At 43.6% G+C, this 22478-nt stretch overlaps 1 protein-coding gene across 3 annotated transcripts in view; it reads right to left on the reverse strand.

The window, feature by feature from the left end:
* Window positions 1–22389, reverse strand: part of VCF1 (VCP nuclear cofactor family member 1) — a 27494-nt gene extending 5105 nt beyond the window's left edge. Inside the window, exons 1-3 of one of the 3 annotated variants that reach the window (XM_002827784.4) lie at window positions 21974–22285; window positions 17074–17173; window positions 208–270 (exon numbers count right to left, since the gene is read on the reverse strand). In XM_002827784.4, coding sequence (XP_002827830.3) covers window positions 208–270; window positions 17074–17173; window positions 21974–22194 — 384 coding nt within the window. In that variant the 5' untranslated portion in view covers window positions 22195–22285. Of the gene's footprint in view, window positions 1–207; window positions 271–17073; window positions 17174–17543; window positions 19526–21973 lie in introns of those variants that run through there. The other 2 variants (XM_054535713.2, XM_002827783.5) reach the window with 2 other exon arrangements.
* Between the last annotated feature and the right edge of the window lie 89 nt (window positions 22390–22478).

Consider the following 22478-nt stretch of genomic DNA (forward strand, 5'->3'; position numbering starts at 1 on the left):
ATGGGCCGGGCTGATGAAGTCAGATAGCAGGATTTGCAGCAGCTGCAACTGTATTTACTTAGAGGCTTAAGAAGTCAAAGTCAAAAACAAAAATTGTATTCTACAAAGGCATCTCCTAACCTAGTATAACAACGTAGAATGGCCACTTGCACCTTGCCAATCATGAATATTTAACAAACAGGTCACTACACTCAATTAGAAACCCACCGCGCAGAACGCTTTGTTTCCTCTTAGTCTGTTTTCTTTACTGTTTCTCATTACAGGTACTGTCTGAAAATCAAGGCAAGAACTACAATCAGTCTCTAGTAAGTCAAGTTTTCATCTCAAATTATATCTATTTCATACTACAATAGCACAAGGGTGATGCTACTCTAAGAAAAGGCAAAAGTTCTTTAAATAGATTAGGGAAGATTTCTGTACATAACTTATTTTTATTTTTTTTTTAGGGTTAGGTAGATTTGCAATTTCCAGTTCATTTAAAAAATCTTGGCTGGGTGTGGTGGTTCACGCCTGTAATGCCAGCATTTTGGGAGGCTGAGGTGGGCAGATCACGAGGTCAAGAGATCGAGACCATCCTGACCAACATGGTGAAACCCCGTCTCTACTAAAAATACAAAAATTAGCTGGGCATGGTGGCCTGTGCCTGTAGTCCCAGCTGCTTGGGAGGCTGAGGCAGGAGAATCACTTGAACCCGGGAGGCGGAGGTTGCAGTGAGCTGAGATCACGCCACTGCACTCCAGCCTGGCAACAGAGCAAGACTCTGTCTCAAAAGAAAAAAAAAGTGTTTACTGGGCCTGGTTTATAATGGCTAAAAACTGGAAACAACCTAAATGTCTAATAGAGAACTGGTTTAATTATATTCCATCCATTAATATACATATATGATGAAATTCTATTCAGTCATTAGCAATGATCATAGAGACATACATACACTAACATCGAAGTCTTTAGCATCATTTTTTACATCAGTTCATACTAAACAGTGTATATAGTATATCAGTTGACTCTTAAAATATTTTTCTCAAATGTATTCATACATATATTTATATATACCAAAAACAATCTGGAAGGATATATATGACAAAATATTTAGGATTTGGATCTTCTATTTTATTTTAAAATTTATTTTCTAAAGTGTCTACCAAAAAACATTTCTTTTGAGGAAGAAACTGATAATGAGTAAGTGAACTAAAGAATGCTACCATGGCCGGGTGCGGTGGCTCACGCCTGTAATCCCAGCACTTTGGGAGGCCGAGAAGGGCAGATCACGAGGTCAGGAGATCGAGACCATCCTGGCTAACACGGTGAAACCCTGTTTCTACTAAAAATACAAAAATCAGCCGGGCGTGGTGGCGGGCGCCTGTAGTCCCAGCTACTCGGGAGACTGAGGCAGGAGAATGGTGTGAAACCAGGAGGCGGGGCTTGCAGTGAGCTGAGATTGTGCCACTGCACTCTAGCCTGGGTGACAGAGCAAGACTGTCTCAAAAAAAAAAAAAAAAAAGAATGCTACCATGGGCCAGGCATGGTGGCTCACACCTGTAATCCCAGCACTTCGGGAGGCCAAGGCAGGCAGATCACTTGAGGCCAGGAGTTCGAGACCAGCCTGGCCAACATGGCGAAACCCCATCTCTACTAAAAATACAAAAATTAGCCTGGCGTGGTGGCGCATCCCTGTAGTCCCAGCTACTCAGGAGGCTGAGACAGCAGAATCGCTTGAACCTGGGAGGCAGAGGTTGCACTGAGCCAAGATGGCACACTGTACTCCAGCCTGGGTGACAAAGTGAGACTCTGTCTCAAAAAAAAAAAAAAAAAAAATGCTATTAGGAAACCAAGTAAGGTCTTCAATTACATTTAACTTCAAAATGGAGACTGAGAAGTATTGACACTGCCAATATGATTTTGAGAAGATTGTTTCACCTTAACTACCTCAGAACTTCTAAAGCTGCTTCAGTTGTATTCACTTGCATTGAGCAGAACAATGATAATTTTAAACTATTGAGGCTTTGGTTTCTATTTTCTGACAATTCAGACCAGTTTTCTCACTACCCGGGAGGCTTAGGGAGTGTCACACAATCTATAGATGGACCAGGAGTTTTCGAATTGAGAGTGAAACCAGCACCAAATTGGTGCGTTATAACCAGCATTAAAAAAAAAAAAAAGGACAACAGAGTGCAACATAAGGATATTGTTCTGTGAAGCTTGCTTTCAATTATTCACAAATATATTTGGTATGCACTGTGTTACAAAATAAAGCATTTCTATGGAACAGGGTCAAAAAATTTTTTTAAGTTACTGTAGTTGATCTTAACACTGTCAGCCACCAAAGTCATCTGCTTTATGGGATAAAGGAAAGACCATTCTTCACTTTTAACCCAAAAGGCATAAAACTAAATTTGAAGTCTGTATTAGTGCCTTAAGATATATACAGAAGTAAAACATTTTTGTCTCCTAAAGTAAAAATCTTGAAACAGGAAAAAATCCTATTTCCCTCACTTAGTTGAAGCTTTTTAGTATCAGATTGCTTGAGGGCAAAAGCCACTACTTGATGATGCACGGCTTTGGAAATGGAAACTGCTATCTTAGTAGAGAAGTGTTTACCTTGTCACATTTGTTCTCGAAAAGACAGCAAATTCTTTTACCAAAAGAGAAACAAGGGTCCAAAGACTTTGGGACTGAGAAGGACCATCAAATAGGAATCCCACTCTTATGATCCTGATTCCTTACAGACTCATCAAACAGTTTAACCAAATCAACAGTTACAAAGCTCATTTTCTTTTCTCTGAATTGTCCATTTAGGCTTAGTGCTGACATGACATCTGACCAGGCTGTTTTCATGACACAATCAAAAGAGAATAAAGCTGTGTGTGATCTGTGAAATAAAAACCCCTTGCAGGTAAGATAAATTTATGAGGGCTCTGGCCAAGAATCTCTCTAAACAATATACAAAGAGTCCTGTTTTGAAGATCTGTGTGAAAAAGAAGGATTCTAGGTTAGTTTCGGTAATAATAAAACCTACCATTGTATCCTTGTAACCACAGACATCTGGGTAAGACCCAGAAGAGAACTGCCATGATACAATCTATCTTGGAATTACCTATGGGCTTTTTATTTCATTTTTTGAAACAGGGTCTTGCTCTGTCACTCAGGCTGGAGCAGTGGCGTGACTACAACTCACTGAAGCCTTGACCTCCCATGCTCAAACGATCCTCCGGCCTCAGCCTCTTGAGCAGCTGGGACTACAGGTGCATGCCACCATGCCCAGCTATTTTTTGTAGAGACGAGGTCTCACTATGTTGCCCAGGCTGGTCTTGAACTCCTGGGCTCAAGATATCCTCCTGCCTCAGTCCCACAAAATGCTAGGATTACAAGGGTAAGCCACTGCACCTGGCCACTAGGGGCTTTTTAAAGTGTAAATGCCAGGGCCCCACCTCAGCACCATACTGGCAAAAGGAGGGTGCAGCTTGTTCTCACATCCAACCACTGGGCAAAGAAATGTTTGTGTGCCTACTATGTACAAGGCATTCCACTAGGGCTGCTGAAGCATTCAGTAAATATTTACTAAGCTGAATCAAGAAAATAGTGGCACCATACCCATTGGTAACAACAGTTCACAGCTACTGTGGTGATGGGAATCCAGCAATGGATGCTGACTGAGTACTAGGAGAGGCTCCTTAACATGAATGGTGTCTCAGCTGGGCCCAGGAGGATAAGGAAGAATTTTCACAGGCAGGGTATGACCAACGGGAACAAGAGCAAACTCAGAAAAGCAAGGTGTGGTATGGGTGGGCCCTTGACAGGAGTGAGTGAGAGGGAAACTGCACAAGAGGTGATGGCTAGATTACCAAGAGCCATGAGGGCTGCAGGAACAGGTGGGTCCTGAGCATGTAAGACTGGCTCAGGTCTATACTTATGAGTGGGGATCCTTGGAATCTGTGGGAGATGAATGAGGTTAAGGATCTGAGAGCAGAGCCCTACTGGGAGCTTTCCTAATACAACAAGCAGGAAGGCAGGCCCAGGAGGACTGTGGAAATGACAAGGAAGGAGAACACGCACCACCCCCGAGGGGGACGGAAAGAACTTCGGAAGGAGAAGAAGAAGACATAGGGGACTCGAGCATCAGGACAGTGCTGGGCAGACAGCAGGTGTTTGGGAACTGTTTGCTGAATGGAAAGACCATTAGTGAGCCTGGCAAAAAGTCTGAACAGAGTCAAGGAGGAAGCCAGGATCCAGAGAGGAAGGGAGGGAAGGCCGATGAGAAAGTCCCAGCAGTGGCTGCAGGCAACTGAAGGTGACTGGCGGGAGGGAGAGGGAGAAAGCACACAGGAAGCTGAGGGGAAAACAAGGCAGAGAGGAGGTGAGTGGGGAAAAGAGCCCACTAGCAGGCCAGGGAAAGAAACAGTGGGTAAAAGGAATCTGAAGAGCTGAAAAGAAGGGAGAAATACTAGAAAAAGCTTTCAGGAGTCTTGAGAGAATATAGAGCAAAAAGGCAGAAGGACACACTACTCTCTTTGGCAGAAGGGCTAGATATAACTAAATTGTGAAGCAGAGGATGGGGAAGTTGAAATTCATTTTCTTAGTCCAAAGGGCTCAAATGATACATCAAAGGGCACCGAAGCTCTGGTCTCTCAGCCAGGCCTGCCTTTAATTTTATTTTTCCAGTGTGCAAAGTCAGTTTAAGAGACAACTCACTTATACCCGTGGCAGCAACTAAACAACTCCAAACACTATTTCTACTAATAACCTTAAGAAAGCACCCCCACCCCAGACAGAAATATTAATCACTAAGCCATTCCGCTTCATAAAAAGAGAGCTATGTGTATATTATCTAGAACCAAATGCTTTCTCTTCTTAATTTGAAAAGCAGGGCTGGGCGCAGTGGCTCATGCCTGTAATCTCAACACTTTGGGAGGCCAAGGCGGGTGGATCACTTGAGGCCAGGAGTTCGAGACCAGCCTGGCCAACATGGTGAAACCTCATCTCTACTAAAAATATAAAAAGCCAAAACAAAACAAAACAAAAAATTAGCCAGCCATAATGGCAAGCACCTATAATCACAGCTATTAGGGAGGCTGAGGCAGGAGAATCGCCTGAACCCAGGAGACAGATGTTGCAGTGATCTGAGAATGTGCCACTGCACTCTAGCCTGGGTGACAGAGTGAGACTGTGTCTCAATTTAAAAAAAAAAAAAAAGGCCGGGCATGGTGGCTTACACCTGTAATCCCAACACTTTGGAGGCTGAGACAGGGGGATCATGAGTTCAAGAGATCGAGACCATCCTGGCCAACATGGTGAAACCCTGTCTCTACTAACAATACAAAAATTAGCTGGGCGTGGTGGCGTGCACCTGTAGTCCCAGCTACTGGGGAGGCTGAGACAGGAGAATTGCTTGAACCTGGGAGGTGGACGTTGCAGTGAGCTGAGATTGTGCCATTGCACTCCAGCCTGGCGACAGAGTGAGACTCTGCTTCAAAAATAAAAAATAAAAAAAATAAAGGCCCGGCTCATGTCTGTAATCCTAGCACTTTGGGAGGCCGAGGCAGGTGGATTGCCTGAGCTCAGGAGTTTAAGACCAGCCTGGGCAACACGGTAAAACCCCGTCTCTACTAAAATACAAAAAATTAGCTGGGCGTGGAGGTGTGTGCCTGCAGTCCCAGCTATTTGAGAGGCTGAGGCAGGAGAATTGCTTGAACCCAGGAGGCAGAGGTTGCAGTGAGCTGAGATCACGCCGCTGCACTCTAGCCTGGGCGACAGAGCGAGACTCCACCTCCAAAAAGAAAATAAAAGATCAATGTAGTATTTTATTTTCTGTCAAGCCCCAGCTTCCCCTTACCTCCATCCCCTCTTTCAATGGTGCTTTCAATTAATGTGAACCTTAAAAGAGGAATCTCACCCACAGTATATACTCCATCTCTGGAGTCATGATGAAGCTCATTTTCATTCTAAGGCTGCCACAGTATCTGGATTAAATGCAAGAGATGATCCCAGCCAAGTCTATCAGAGCATCTAATATAAAATTTTGTGCTTCCAAAGTGTCCAATAATTTCAGAAAACTTCAGATCTACCAATATTGGTGAGACAAAAGGTTCCAAATGAACTCAGTGGGTTAATTAAAACCACTTTATAAATAAGCAAGGAAAGAAAATGCAGGTGATAACTTTTCTGTCTCCATGAATAAATAACATCCTTTCTATACCTTTGTTACCCTTATAAGGTGAAACTGGACCACACAATGTGTTTAAAGTTCCTTCTGAAGGGAAATATTGTATTATTAATATCACTTCGCTTTGTTTCCATTTCAACAGGCCAAAAAATAATGCCCAGCAGTAGAAAAAGATGTGTATGTGTATATCTTCAGTACTTAATAACAGATTTTAACATTCTGTTTCAATAAGAAACTGCTGCAGGGCGCGGCAGCTCACGGCTATAATCCCAGCACTTTGGGAGGCTGAGGTGGGCAGATCACCTGGGCTCGGGAGTTCGAGACCACTCTGACCAATATGGAGAAACCCCGTCTCTACTAAAAATACAAAAAATGGCCAGGCGCGGTGGCTCACGCCTGTAATCCCACCACTTTGGGAGGCCGAGGCGGGCGGATCACAAGGTCAAGAGATCGAGACCATCCTGGCTAACACGGTGAAACCCCGTCTCTACTAAAAATACAGAAAAATCAGCCAGGCATGGTGGCGTGCGCCTGTAGTCCCAGCTACTTGGGAGGCGAGGCAGGAGAATGGCATGAACCCGGGAGGCGGAGCTTGCAGTGAGCCAAGATCGTGCCACTGCACTCTGGCCTGGGTGGCAGAGCGAGACTCCATCTCAAAAAAAAAATACAAAAAATTAGCCAGGTGTGGTTGTGCATTGCCTGTAATCCCAGCTACTCAGGAGGCTGAGGCAGGAGAATTGCTTGAACCCGGGAGACAGAGGTTGCAGTGAGCCAAGATTGTGCCATAGCACTCCAGCCTGGGCAACAAGAGAAAAACTCCGTCTCAAAAAAAAAAAAAAAAAAAAACGAAAACTGCTTGGGGTAGCTTAGTATGCTGTGAATTGAAGTATTTACAAACATATCAAGGACTTAAACTGTAAGCAAAGTAAATGTATTCTATAAATTAGACTAACTGCACTGTTCCTCCCTTTTGAATGGATCTTTTAAGAAATTAATCTCAGCTGGGTGTGGTGGCGCACGCCTGTAATCCCAGCCCTCTGGAGGCCGAGGTGGGTGGATCATGAGGTCAGGAGATTGAGACCATCCTGGCGAACACTGTGGAACCCCATCTCTACTAAAAATACAAAAAAATTAGCCGGGCGTGGTGGCGGGTGCCTGTAGTTCCAGCTACTCGGGAGGCTGAGGCAGGAGAATGGGGTGAACCTGGGGGGCAGAGCTTGCAGTGAGCGGAGATCATGCCACTGCACTCCAGCCTGGGCAACAGAGCGAGACTCTGTCTCTGTCTCCAAAAAAAAAAAAAAAGAAAGAAAAAAAATGAAATTAATGGCCAGGCATGGTGGCTAATGCCTATAATCCTAGCACTTTGGAAGGCGAAGGCAGGTGGATCGCGTGAGTCCAGGAGTTCGAGATCAGCCTGGGCAACATGGTGAAAACCTGTCTCAACAAAAACAATATAAAAATAAGCTTGGCATGGCAGTGTGTGCCTGTAGTCCCAGTTACTCGGGAGGCTGAGGTGGGAGGATCACCTGAGCCTGGGGAGGTCAAGGCTGCAGTAAGCCAGATCATACCACCACACTCTAGCCTGGGAGACAGAGTGAGACCCTGTCTCCAAAAAAAGGAAAAAAAAAAACCAAAACTTAATTTCAGAGTTAATTTGCTACAGGGTTCTAAACACACAATCCTAACAGTTTCACTGAAAAGAGTCGGCCAAATCAGTCTGTCTCTTAGAATGTATTAATACTACTACTCTAAGATGGATTAAAGATGAGAATGGGCAAGAATGAAGAGCTTAAAATAACATTTAAAAAAATTATTCTAAATACTCCTATTGTCATACGAATTCACATTTTTTTTTTTAAATCACCCAACACTCAGCTAATTCTTATCAGTTAAAACAAGTGAATTTATAGACTCCTAATTTTATGATACATGGATCCCCTGGTACTATTCTTTTTTAATTTCTCACACTTCTGCATTCCCACTAAGAATTCCCTTAGGATTTTAATATTAACATCAAAAATTTTGTCTTCTAGTAGAGACAAGAAAGGGGCCAAAGCTGTCCTAGGTAAGCTACTTCTGTTTTTCTGTTTTTTGTTTTTTTTTTGAGATGGAGACTCGCTTTGTCACCCAGGCTGGAGTGCGGTGGTGCCATCTCATGTCACTGCAACCTCCGCCTCCTAGGTTCATGTGATTCTCCTGCCTAGGCCTCCTGAGTAACTGGGACTACAGGTGTACACCACCACGCCCGGCTAATTTTTGTATTGTTAGTAGAGACAGGGTTTCACCATGTTGACCAAACTGGTGTCGAACTCCTGACCTCAGGTGATCCACCTGCCTCTGCCTCCCAAAGTGCTGGGATTATAGACATGGTCCAGTGGCCACTTCTGTTTTATCTCCACATTTTTTCACTCTCTATCTGATATTACTTCACACTGGTCTAAAAAATCAAAATGGTCTTGTTAAGCTAAGTTAAAGGTATTAAAAAAAATTGACATCTTTGTACTTTTAAAAGGTATTGCTTTTTTTTAATTTAGATTTTTTTTTTTTTTTTTTTTTTGAGATGGAGTCTCGCTCTGTCGCCCAGTCTGGAGTGCAGTGGCGCAATCTCAGCTCACTGCAACCTCCGCCTCCCGGGTCCAAGCAGTTCTCCTGCCTCAGCCTCCTGAGTAGCTGGGATTACAGGTACGCGCCACCATGCCCGGTTAATTTTTGTATTTTTAGTAGAGACGGGGTTTCACCATGTTGGTCAAGCTGCTCTCGAACTCCTGACCTCGTGATCTGCCTGCCTTGGCCTCCCAAAGTGCTGGGATTATGGGCATGAGCCACCGCACCCAGCCAAATTTAGATTTTAATTTCTTCCCTCCCAAGGATGAGAAGGTATTGCTTTTATTTACTCAAGCAGAAGAACTTTTTACAAGGCATATACCTAGGTAACAGAAGCTAGATTTACATAGAAACTTCTAGTGTAATTTGTAGATAAAGATATTAAAACTGAAAGTAAAGAACATTACTCCTTTTTTGGTTGTGTCTCTGCCTGGCTTTGGTATCAGGATGATGCTGGCCTCATAAAATGAGTTAGGGAGGATTCCCTCTTTTTCTATTGATTGGAATAGTTTCAGAAGGAATGGTACCAGCTCCTCCTTGTACCTCTGGTAGAATTCGGCTGTGAATCCATCTGGTCCTGGACTCTTTTTGGTTGGTAAGCTATTGATTATTGCCACAATTTCAGAGCCTATTATTGGTCTATTCAGAGAGTCAACTTCTTCCTGGTTTAGTCTTGGGAGGGTGTATGTGTCAAGGAATTTATCCATTTCTTCTAGATTTTCTAGTTTATTTGCGTAGAGGTGTTTGTAGTATTCTCTGATGGTAGTTTGTATTTCTGTGGGATCGGTGGTGATATCCCCTTTATCATTTTTTATTGCGTCTATTTGATTCTTCTCTCTTTTCTTCTTTATTAGTCTTGCTAGCGGTCTATCAATTTTGTTGATCCTTTCAAAAAACCAGCTCCTGGATTCATTAATTTTTTGAAGGGTTTTTTGTGTCTCTATTTCCTTCAGTTCTGCTCTGATTTTAGTTATTTCTTGCCTTCTGCTAGCTTTTGAATGTGTTTGCTCTTGCTTTTCTAGTTCTTTTAATTGTGATGTTAGGGTGTCAATTTTGGATCTTTCCTGCTTTCTCTTGTGGGCATCTAGTGCTATAAATTTCCCTCTACACACTGCTTTGAATGTGTCCCAGAGATTCTGGTATGTTGTGTCTTTGTTCTCGTTGGTTTCAAAGAACATCTTTATTTCTGCCTTCAGTTCGTTATGTACCCAGTAGTTATTCAGGAGCAGGTTGTTCAGTTTCCACGTAGTTGAGCGGTTTTGAGTGAGTTTCTTAATCCCGAGTTCTAGTTTGATTGCACTGTGGTCTGAGAGACAGTTTGTTATAATTTCTGATCTTTTACAATAGCTGAGGAGAGCTTTACTTCCAACTATGTGGTCAATTTTGGAATAGGTGTGGTGTGGTGCTGAAAAACATGTATATTCTGTTGATCTGGGGTGGAGAGTTCTGTAGATGTCTATTAGGTCCGCTTGGTGCAGAGCTGAGTTCAATTCCTGGGTATCCTTGTTAACTTTCTGTCTCATTGATCTATCTAATGTTGACAGTGGGGTGTTAAAGTCTCCCATTATTATTGTGTGGGAGTCTAACAGGTGCTGGAGAGGACGTGGAGAAATAGGAACACTTTTACACCATTGGTGGGACTGTAAACTAGTTCAACCCTTGTGGAAGTCAGTGTGGCAATTCCTCAGGGATCTAGAACTAGAAATACCATTTGACCCAGCCATCCCATTACTGGGTATATACCCCAAAGGACTATAAATCATGCTGCTATAAAGACACATGCACACGGATGTTTATTGCGGCACTATTCACAATAGCAAAGACTTGGAACCAACCCAAATGTCCAACAATGATAGACTGGATTAAGAAAATGTGGCACATATACACCATGGAATACTATGCAGCCATAAAAAATGATGAGTTCATGTCCTTTGTAGGGACATGGATGAAATTGGAAATCATCATTCTCAGTAAACTATCGCAAGAACAAAAAACCAAACACTGCATATTCTCACTCATAGGTGGGAATTGAACAATGAGAACACATGGACACAGGAAGGGGAACATCACACTCTGGGGACTGTTGTGGGGTGGGGGGAGGGGGGAGGGATAGCTGTAGGAGATATACCTAATGCTAAATGACGAGTTAATGGGTGCAGCACACCAGCATGGCACATGTATACATATGTAACTAACCTGCACATTGTGCACATGTACCCTAAAACTTAAAGTATAATAATAATAAAATAAAAAAAGAACATTACTCCTTCTACATGTAAATAATAGAATTCAACCTAAAAAGACTAGACACTAAAAAAAAAATTTAAGTTAAATCTAAGTAGTTTTTACTCATCCAAATAGTTGCCCAAGATCAGGACTTGATAGACAAAAATTGATAAAATCATTTCACTTCTTGCTCAGTGAAGAGAAAACTGAGCCTGAGATAGATGTTAACTAATGTGATTCATCTAGAATGGCTTTACACGAAACAAAAAATTAGGCTGGGCATGGTGGCTCACGCCTGTAATCCTAATACTTTGGAAGGCCAAGGTGGAAGGATTGCTTGATCCCAGGAGTTCAAGATCAGCCTGGACAACATGAAGAGACTCCCATCTCCACAAAAAAACATTTAAAACTAGCCAGGTGGGGCGGGTGCGGTGGCTCACGCCTGTAATCCCAGCACTTTGGGAGGCCGAGGCGGGCGGATCACGAGATCAAGAGATCAAGACCATTCTGGCCAACATGGTGAAACCCCATCTCTACCAAAAGTACAAAAATTAGCTGGGCGTGGTGGCGGTCCCCTGTAGTCCCAGCTACTCGGGAGGCTGAGGCAGGAGAATTGCTTGAACCCGGGAGGCGGAGGCTGCAGTGAGCTGAGATGCGCCACTGCATTCCAGCCTGGACACAGCGAGACTCTGTCTCAAAAAAAAAAAAAATAACTAGCCAGGTGTGGTGGCACACACCTGTAGTCCCAGATGTTTGGGAGGCTGAGCAGGGAGGAGTGCTTAAGCCCATGAGTTCACAGCTGCAGTGAGCCATGACAGCACCACTGCAGTCCTGCCTAGGCAACTGAGCAAGACTCTGTCTCAAAAAAAAAAAAAAAAATTTAAATTGGTGAATACTTCAACTTAAAAAAATAGTATTCTAAGGCTCATAAGTCATTAAGTCCAAGTTACTGGAGTTAAAATTCAAAGTCTTCAATTCAAACACTAATCAGAGATTTGGAAAAAAAACCACAAGACCTCATTTTTGTTTTTTTCTTGCTAGAAATCTAAAATTGCTTTATAGCTAAGATCATATCATGGCATGTACTTGGAAAAAACATCTTCCAGATAAAAAGAGAAGGAAAATTGTTCTTCTCTGTTCCTGACTCAAAAGAAGACTAGGGCTGGGCGCGGTGGCTCACACTTATAATCCCAGCACTTTGGAAGGCCAAGGCGGGTGGATCACCTAAGGTCAGGAGTTTGAGACCAGCCTGGCCAACACTGCAAAACCCATTTCTACTAAAAATACAAAAATTAGCTGGGCGAGCTGGCGGGTGCCTGTAATCCCAGCTACTCAGGAGGCTGAGGCAGGAGAATCACTTGAACCTGGGAGGTGGAGGTTGCAGTGAGCTGAGATCACGCCACTGCACTCCAGCCTAGGTGACAGAGCGAAACTGTCTCAAAAAAAAAAAAAAAAAAAAAAAGAGAAGACTAGGCCCTAGCCGCTCCTGGATATATTTAGCAAAGTCTCGCAGAACCTCTGCTCTGTCTTCTGGGAGAGCACACACCATGGTCAGGAGCGTGCAGCCCAACAACCACACCCTGGGGCTCCGCTCCTCTTCTGCCTCTTACTAGCTGTGTTCTTTGGACAAGTGACTATTTTTCTGTGTGCCAATTTTTCCATCTGAGAAGCGGAGATAATAATACCTACTAAAACAGGCTGGGCACAGTAGCTTACGCCTGGAATCCCAGCACTTTGGGAGGCCAAGGCAGGTAGATCACCTGAGGTCAGGAATTCGAGACCAGCCTGACCAACATGGAGAAACCTTGCCTCTACTAAAAATACAAAATTAGCAGGGTGTGGTGGCACATGCCTGTAATCCCAGCTACTCGGGAGGCTGAGGCAGGAGAATCGCTTGAATCCAGGAGGCGGAGGTTATGGCAAGCCGAGATTGCGCCATTGCACTCCAGTCTGGGCAACAAGAGTGAAACTCCCTCTCAAAAAACGATAAACAATAAAAAAATAAAATGGGGGAAAGAAGCCATTTATGCACACATTAACTTATGCACACATGAAGTTTCTCTTTACATAACTAATCCGGCAAATCAGTTCACGTTATTTAGCTTTACAGTATCTAGGAAAGAAGAGGCAGATACTACTATCTCCATTGTACAGATAGTTGTGATTTACTTGTGGCACAATTTAATGGTTTAACATAAATAAAACACCTCACATATTTCCCAGTACTTGCCATTATTATTGTACTGAAGCAAAAAGGTTAACTTTTAGAAATGAATTGTAAGTAACTTTTAAATCTCTCTTAGAATTAAAAAAATAAATTCCTCACAAAGTTCAAGTTATAAGAAAAAGAATTCTTAAATAGCCAGGTTAACGAAAAAAAAAGAAAAGAAGAAAAACAATTTTGCCAGGCCCAGTGGAGGAGGGTCAGAGGCCAGGAGTTCAAGACCAGCCTGGGCAACATAGCAAGACCCTGTCTCTACAAAAAATAAAAAAAATTAGCCAGGTTTGGTGGCACATGCCTGTAGTCCCAGCACCTCAGGAGGCTGAGGTGGAAGGATCATTTGAGCCCAGGAGGTTGAGGCTACAGTGAACCATGATCATTCCACTGCACTCAGCTTGGGCAACAGAGGGAGACCCTGTCAGAAAGAAAAGAAAGAAAGGGAGGAAGGAAAGGAGGGAGGGAAGAAGGGAGGGAGGGAGAAAGGGAGGGAGAAAGGAAGAGAGGAAGGAGGGGAAGGGAGGAAAGTGGAGGGGAGGGGTGGGGAGGAGAAGGGAAGGGAGAGAACGGGAGGGGAGAAGGGGAAGGAAGGAAGGGAATTCTAGCCAGGCATGGTGGCTCAAGTCTGTAATCCCAGCATTTTGGGGAGGCTGAGGTGGGAGGATCGCTTGAGCCCAGGAGTTCACGACCAGCCTGGGCAATATAGTGAGACGTCGTCTCCACAAAAAAAAAAAAAAAAAAAAAAAAAAAAAAACCTTAAAAAATTAACCCAGCGTGGTGGCATGTGCTTGTAGTTCCAGCTACTTGGGAGGCTGAGGTAGGAGTATTGCTTGAGCCTGGGAGGTAGAGGCTGCGGTGAGCTGAGATCATGCCACTGCACTCCAGCCTGGGTGACAAAGCTTATTCATTCAGGGAAAACATAGGAAATGGTTTCTCTTACATAACTTAGTTTCAAGGAAACTGACCTCATGGCCCTACCTCAGAATTAAAAGAAAACATTTTCATTAGTAATGTTATTAATAAAATATTTTATTGTCTAAATTGTTAATATAATTAAAAATGAATTTTTATTTTCCCTTTTATACACAATCATCAAAAACCAGCCAAATGTCCCTAAACTTGATTTTTTGCTGCTACAAACATAATCATTTATTCCAGTAGTGAAAACTTCATTATTTGGGGCTTAACTTTCCATTTTAAAAGATTTTCTCTCTGCCTTTTGCTTCTCTGGCTCTCTCATCATTCACTTGTCCTCGTTACTTGTTAATACCACTGCCAGGAAGCACAGCACAGCGCAGCATAGCGCAGCACAGCACAGCACAGGACAGGACAGGACAGCACGGGACAGGACAGGACAGCACAAGACAGGACAGGACAGCACGGGACAGGACAGCACAGCACAGCACAGCACAGCACAGCACAGGACAGGACAGGACAGGACAGGACAGGACAGGACAGCATAGCATAGCACAGCACAGCACAGTACAATAGCACAGCACAGCATAGGATAGGACAAGACAGGACAGGACAGGACAGGACAGGACAGCACAGCACAGGACAACAGCACAGCACAGCATAGGATAGGACAGGACAGGACAGCATAGCACAGGACAGGACAGCACAGTACAGGACAGGACACCACAGGACAGCACAGCACAGGACAGGACAGGACAGCATAGCACAGCACAACAGCACAGCACAGCATAGGACAGGACAGGACAGGACAGGACCACACAACACAGCACAGCACAGGACAGCACAGCAGGCTATTCTGGTCAATGTTCAGTAAGCAAGGCTGAAACTAATGGTTGTAACACCCCATTAGGTGATCTACCAGTGGGTTCAGACAGAAACTACCAGTAATGACCTTAAACGATGAGGAAGACAATGTAGTCCTTCCTTCAGATAATGATTACAGAGTGGCTCAACAACTGAATTTCTTTGGACAAGTAAGGACAAGCTCAGCTAGAGAACCCAGGAGGTTGAGTAACAAGACATTGTTTTCTTCTGTGAGACCAATGCACAGATTTTAGAAAGAGAGTAAAGGTCATTTTGTACCAAAAAATAAATAAATAAATAAATAAATAAAATTAAAAAAAATCTACAATATCTGCCTTAAGAGATCAGAAATGTTAATTTTTTAAAAAAAGGATGACAATTTCTTTCCTTTTTTTAACCAAGAGATAAAAGCAAGAAAAAGATGGCAATTTCTATTGCTATTCTCAGTCTTCAAAACTGGCAGATACAGGGAAAAAAACGTTAATACAGAGAGTTAGACCTACCATACCCTTGACTGAAATGAACATCATATAGCAGGACTTACATACAGACACAAGTAAGGAAATACTGATGCCAACACCATGAAAGTAATCTTTGCATACTCTTTTAATGAATAGTCTTACAATTCAAAAGAATGGAAACTCAATTACTATTACAGGGTTTTATCATTAGATATTCACGGTAGCCTCTAATCTTGTTTTCTTTCATCCCTGAGATTCCTAACTATTACATCAAACAAAGCTCAATTACCTTTCTGATAATCATTTTTAAAAAAGAAAAGAAAAAAGCAAATAGAAAAAAAAAAATATATATATATATATATATATTTTTCTGAAACAGAGTTTGCTCTGTTGCCCAGGCTAGAGTAAAATGGCGCGATCTCAGCTCACTGCAACCTCCGCCTCCCGGGTTCAAGCAATTCTCCCACCTCAGCCTCCCTGTAATCTCAGTAGCTGGGATTACAGGCGCACAACACCACACCCAGCTAATTTTTTGTATTTTTAGTAGAGATGGGGGTTTCACCATGTTGGCCAGGCTGGTCTCGAACTCCTGACCTCGTGATCTGCCCACCTTGGCCTACCAAAGGGCTGGGATTATAGGGATGAGCCACTGCGCTCGGCCAGGAAAATATCTGAAGAGGAAAAACAGCTATAGAAACTCAGGTCTCCACACAGAAGGATTCTACTCTGCACTTGCTCACTGTCTCTGAATGAATGTTACCTACATGAAAGTTCCCGACTTTTCCCCCTTGGGGGAGTTACTTTGAATTGCTGGCAAAGACAGACTGGATATAGGTCAAATCCTATTATCAGGAACTAATTAAAGTACAAATTATTTGGGTGTGGAAGAATTCTACTGTGAGTTATGAGGCTAGGGCTCTTTGTTGTTGAGGCTTTTCTCTCAGTGTGACAACTGTTAAGGGTCAAAATCTCTAGGTGCATAACTTAATAGCAGCATTACTTTATATTGGTTTCCTTTCCCCAGCACAGAGCAGCCTTCCAATTGCACAGAAAATGTATCCTCAGTCTGCGTACTGAAGCACTCTTTCAGGAAATCAAAAATTGTAAAAAAGTTCAAGAACACCCAACTCCTCTTCCCTCTCACCACAGGAGCTCTTTTCAGAACAAAATAATGAAAAATAAAAACACTGAAAAATGGGATTCTGCATACACATACCTTACATATTTTACATGCTTAAAGCTTCTCTTAAAAGGCATTTGAATTGAAGCAACGAAATATGTTTATCTTAAGGACAATTCATGGTTTATAAACTACCAGAAAAGAAGTTGGCTGCTGAAATACAAAACAGGGAGTTCAAACACAGGCTTTCAAAGAGCCATGAAATTCCTAACAAATACAAATGAGTGTGTACATATATGACTATGTACAGATATGTACTGTTTTGCTGCGGAGAGGGTACACAGCTTCCTCAAAGGGACCCTGATTTGGAAAGAGAAAGGTTAAACCAGTATAATCAAGTAAGGTCATTTTAAATTATTGTTTAAGTAAATTTAATTACACAGCAGATACTGGGTTATTTAACTCAAGCAGTGAAAACAATAGACTATGTGACCACACTTCCTACCTCTGTATCCCAGGAATCCTGAAAGACAGGGTTTCTGCTACTCCTTTTGGTCTGGGGGGGAAGATGGTTGTCTTCTTCGTTGCCATTCCTTCTCCTTTTCCTGAAATTAAATCACAAGGAGAAAAAAAAAAAATCCAAACAACTGATGTTTTGGATACTTGAATTGCTAACCATAACAACATATAAATTTGCCCTCTGGCCTGAGAAAGCATAATTCACCATATGATATCCTAATAGGTTATCAGTTGGAAGTACACCATCCCTGGACACTAAGAGCAAAAATACAAGATAGCAGCAGCGAGGTCAAGCTTAAGTTAGTAAAACTCATTTCTAAAAAGAAGCTTAACAATTTTAAATGTCTGTTGGGACTAAAACAAGAACAGGAAGAGGTTAATGACTAAGCTTTCAACCTCTAACCTAATTAAGGTTTTCTTCTTTTTACACTCCCTGAAATTACGATTCCGAGTTACCTAATTGTACTCCCTTCCATATGACAACATTTGATATAAGAGTGGCTGCCTTTGCCTATTTGCCCTGAAAACCCTTATAAAAGTACCTCTTGGTCACATTAACCTGATTATTCTGGCAATACTAGCTGGTATTATGATATAACAATTACTTCACTAGATTGTTACTATGAGATTATAGCATAAGCTGCTTAAAATTTCCAGGTTTAAAGAAAAATCACACATCTTTCTTAGGCAAGTGTTCTCAGATGTGCAAGAAAGACCAAATTTGTATGTACTCTATTTAAGAATTATGTGCTGTCACAACGATTTCTGAACCCGTTAGAAAACAGAAATAAATTAAAGGAGGTATAATTTTCAGTCAAATTGCCTGGAACTGTACTGTCCAATATGGTAGCCACTAGCCACATATGGTTATTTACATTTAAATTAACTAAAATTAACCATCCAGTTCCTAGGTCACAGCAGCCCTGTTTCTAGTGCTCAGTGGCCACGTGTAGCTAGTGGCTACTGCACTGACCAGCACAGATAAAGGACATTTCCGTCACTGCAGAACGTTCTCCGGAGCAGCACAGGCTAGAGGTCTGTATGTACACGGCAGCAGCACCTATTACAAAACCCTTAAAGTTTCAGCTTTCTGTAGTTAAAAGAGACAAAAGGCTAGTGTGGACACACAGCTTTTGGAAAGCATGTACATTTGGAGGATATAGTGTCTTCTATATAATTACACACTTTCTATGAGAGTAGGGTGGCTTACAGTGGCAGGCCTTTAATCCTAAAGGTTTTGAGTTGAGGTTTGAATATTAGAGAAAATAAATGATCACCCTAAGCTCAATTCTCTGTACTCTGCAACATTCTGAATAGTTCTAACTTTAATAATGAGTATGGATTACAGCTTAAGTTTGGAATAATAAAGAGTGTGTGGTTCTGACAAAGCTTCAACCATCCTGCACTGGGCTATGTAATTTACCTCATTCTAAGACATTTCTGCTCCCTACCTTTCTCTTAGGAGATCAGATCTTAGCTGCACATTACTTTGAAGTAGTTGGAGGTTAAAAAAAAATAGATGAATACCAGGTTTTAATAATCATTAAATGGATGTGCTTTTATCATAAATTTGAACCAAGAAACTGCTAATTTCATCCTAATATGATCAGGGAATTTGCGTGGGAGTGTTCTGCAGAGGCAAAGCAATGTCTGCTGGGAGGCCAGTCGATACCCAAAGAGAAAGTCATTGAGTAAGTAGCAGCTGCTGGTCCTCACACACCCATTTTATCAGCGTGCCAACAGCTGACTGGGCTTTGGGCTGCTGAGTCACTCTAACCAAACTTAGGAGCCTGATCAAAATTTGCTATCTCCTCATTTATAATGGGGGATAGATCTTTCCAGGGACAAGACTATGAATGTCAAGGAGGTTGCATGGCAGAGGGACTGTAAGAACAAAAACAGATGAGATGATTTTGTGGATTTCAACTAATCTCTGGGAGAGTCACATGAAATATCCCTGCCTCATAAATTACTTGATCTCTCAAGGTACCAGAATAATCTCTTTGGCCTGTTGGTGGCCTTCTCCTCTGGATGGTACCAGATTGAGAAAGAGTCCTACCTGCTCTTCATTTGCTTTTTTCTAGGCTCTTAGCAGATCTCATCCTTGAAACATTCTTCTTTCAATAATGGTGTTAACAACTGGCAAGATTACAGCTTCATGCTCATCCCTATCAGTTCAATCAATCAGATTACAATTTTTGGCATTAATGCCACAGACCAGGTGGCATAATTTTAGCAGGCACCCCTATAACTGATTATATTCTCCCCTAACCATCTAGGTGCAGATTACCAGTTAGCATCTGTTACTTCTACAGATGGTTGATTCCATCACGTTGCATTATTTCATTTCTCTCCAACCTTCCTGTCATCTCCTAGAGACTCGGCATAGAAATAATCTTAAGAGCATGGGCTGGGCGCGGTGACTCACACCTGTAATCCCAGCACTTTGGGAGGCTGAGGCAGGCAGATCACTTGAGGTCAGGAGTTCGAAACCAGCCTGGCCCACATGGTGAAACCCAGTCTCTACTAAAAATACAAAAGAGTTAGCAGGGCATGGTGGTGCGTGCCTGTAATCCCAGCTACTTGGGAGGCTGAGGCAGGGGAACTGCTTGAACCCAGGAGGTAGAGGTTGCAGTGAGCCGAGATCACGCCACTGCACTCCAGCCTGGCCGACACAGTGAGACTCCATCTCAAAAAAAAAAAGAGTATGGAAACTAGTGGTTTTCAAACTTTATTTTAAAAAGTAACAGAACTCTTTCTTTCTTACTGTAAAAAAATTCTCTCTATATAAGAGATAAAGGATCTGTTAAAGTAGGGACTCCCAGTCTGGTGAGGTGGCTCTCATCTGTAATCCCAGCAGTTTGGGAGGCCGAGGCGGGTGGGTCCCTTGAGCCCAGGAGTTCAAGACCAGCCTGGGCAATATGGTGAAATCCCATCTCTACCAAAAATACACAGATTAGCTGGGTGTGGTAGCTCACACCTGTGGTCCAGCTACTTGGGAGGCTGACGTGGGAGGATCACCTGAGCCTGGGAGGTTGAGGCTGCAGTGAGGCATCATGGGGCCACTGCACTCCAGCCTGGTCGACAGAGTGAGACTCTGTCAATCAATCAGTCAATCAATCAACCAATCAATCAATAAGCAGGGACTCCCTCACCACACACCCGCCTCTCTGCGGCTATCCAATCTACTGTGGGACAGCCTGAAAACCCTTTTTTTTTTTAGATGGAAGTTTCGCTCTTGTTGCCCAGGCTGGAGTGCAGTGATCTCGGCTCACTGCAACCTCCACCTTCCAGGTTCAAGCGATTCTCCTGCCTTAGCCTCCCAAGTAGCTGGGATTAAGGTGCCTACCACCAGGCCCAACTAATTTTTTTGTATTTTTAGTAGAGACAGAGTTTCACCATGTTGGCCAGGGTGATCTCCAACTCCTGACCTCAGGTGATCCGCCCGCCTTGACTTCCCAAAGTGCTGGGATTACAGGCGTGAGCCACCGCACCCAGCTGAAAAACCACCATCTTAGACCATCCTAGAGCTGGCAGAGCTGGCCCATCATACTCCATTAAACACTGGCAAGAAAAGCCTGTCCAAATCAAATAACTTCTTTAAAACATGTTGAGATTATTTGTGTACAAGATAAAAGGAATCTACTGCCAGTATAAATGCATTCAGATTAGTTGTGTACAGTAGAATTTTTATTTGTAGGAAATATTTAGATTTTTTTTTCAGGTATGTGAGACACCCCCAGAGAATATCATAAGTATAAACTGGGTTTGGGAAAGAATAATATGGCAGTCGGGTCAGATTCACTGTATCTAAAGATCTTGTTCCTAATTCCGATGGCATGTCTGTAATTGGGCCCCCAATTTCAAATTTAGTCCACTCTTCTTTTCCATACAAGGAGAGGCTTTATGCTCCACTTGCTACATGACCCAAATCAATAATCCAATGCAGCAGCTTGGGGAACCCTAGGTTTTCACTATGGGACCAAAACTCAGGATACTTTTGAGAACTTCAATCACATGAAATAACTATTTCAGAGAAGGATCCTTGTGGAAAGACCGTAACATGAAGAGCATTCTGAGGTAACCCTTCCCAACTTTCTCCTTCACACATTCTTGCAGAGGAAATTAAGAGGGAGAGAAAAATTAAGAAATCCCAACTTAGTCCGGACTCTAGTAGCACATGTCAAGCACAGAACCCCTAATTTAAGACCCGGGTCCCGAGGCCAGGCTCCCTCGGGAAGGTAGCGAGTGCATCGCGATAAAATCCTTCCTCCCGCCTTCGGAGTCAAACGGCCCCGCATCCAAACAGTTTAGAATCCAGCTTGTTCTTAATGCTACAGTCAAGAGAAGATCCATAACCCGCCTTGGTCATCTGCCCTTCTGTGTTCACAACCGTTCAGGGCACAAGTTCTTCGGTCTAACCGAATCTTTCCCTGCTGCAGGGTTAAGCCCAACCTTTCTTTCTGACCTTGGGGAGCCGGCAGCTCCCCGCCTGGTGCCCTCACAAAAGCCTTAGGGGGCTCCCTCTCCAAGATAAGACGTTTCTCCCATCCCCCCACCCTCCTAAATTTAGGACAAGAAAGCTTTAGGGCCACCATCTCTCTTCCGGGACCGATCACACTTCGTTCCAAATAGGAAAAGATAGGGGGGAAAAAAGATGGAGGGGCGGGAGACCTGGACCCCGGAGAGTCACCTTCCAGCTACCCACAGGAACCAAGCATCCGATCACTCGCGCATCCCTCTCCCCTCCTCCCCCGGCCCGCAGTGCACCCCACAGTGAGCCCCGCCGGGTCCACTCTTGCTCCGACCCCCATTTCGCGCGCCCCCTCGGCTCCATCTCCCAGATCCTCAGGCGACGAATGGAAAGGGGGTCCCTTCCCTCTCACCTGGGACGGAGGCGCTCGCTCATGGCAGCTGGCGGATGGAAGCTACGCGGCGCCGCTCTGCGAAGAGAGGGAACAGAGGGGGTTGTGTTTCGGCGGCCGCCACGCCCACCCCCTCGGGCCTTGGCTCTCGCAGCCGCTCGGGTGGACGCAGCCGGTGGCGAGTACCCCTCAGTCGGACCCGTACCACCACTACTTCCGGCGTCTGCTCCGCGCCCCCCCATGTCGCTGCCGCCGTGGTACCGCCCTCTCGCGGCTGCGCAGTGGCACCATCCCAACCGCGCCGACTGGTAACCCCGCCCACGGGAAGAGGCGGGCTCGGAGGGGGAGGAGCGACTAGGAGCTTCTGGGAGAAAGGACCTCCCCTGGGGTGGCGGAAGTGCTCGCCTGTTCACAGCCAACGGAGGGTACAGTATAAAAGTCAAGCCAGGTTTCAAATAAATTCAATTATGTCATAAAAATATCATACAAGTATTTGAGTTGAATCCGTGTGAGGTAACATATTTTA

This window comes from Pongo abelii, chromosome 19, assembly GCF_028885655.2.
Source record: "Pongo abelii isolate AG06213 chromosome 19, NHGRI_mPonAbe1-v2.0_pri, whole genome shotgun sequence".
NCBI classification, from domain to species: Eukaryota; Metazoa; Chordata; class Mammalia; order Primates; family Hominidae; genus Pongo; species Pongo abelii.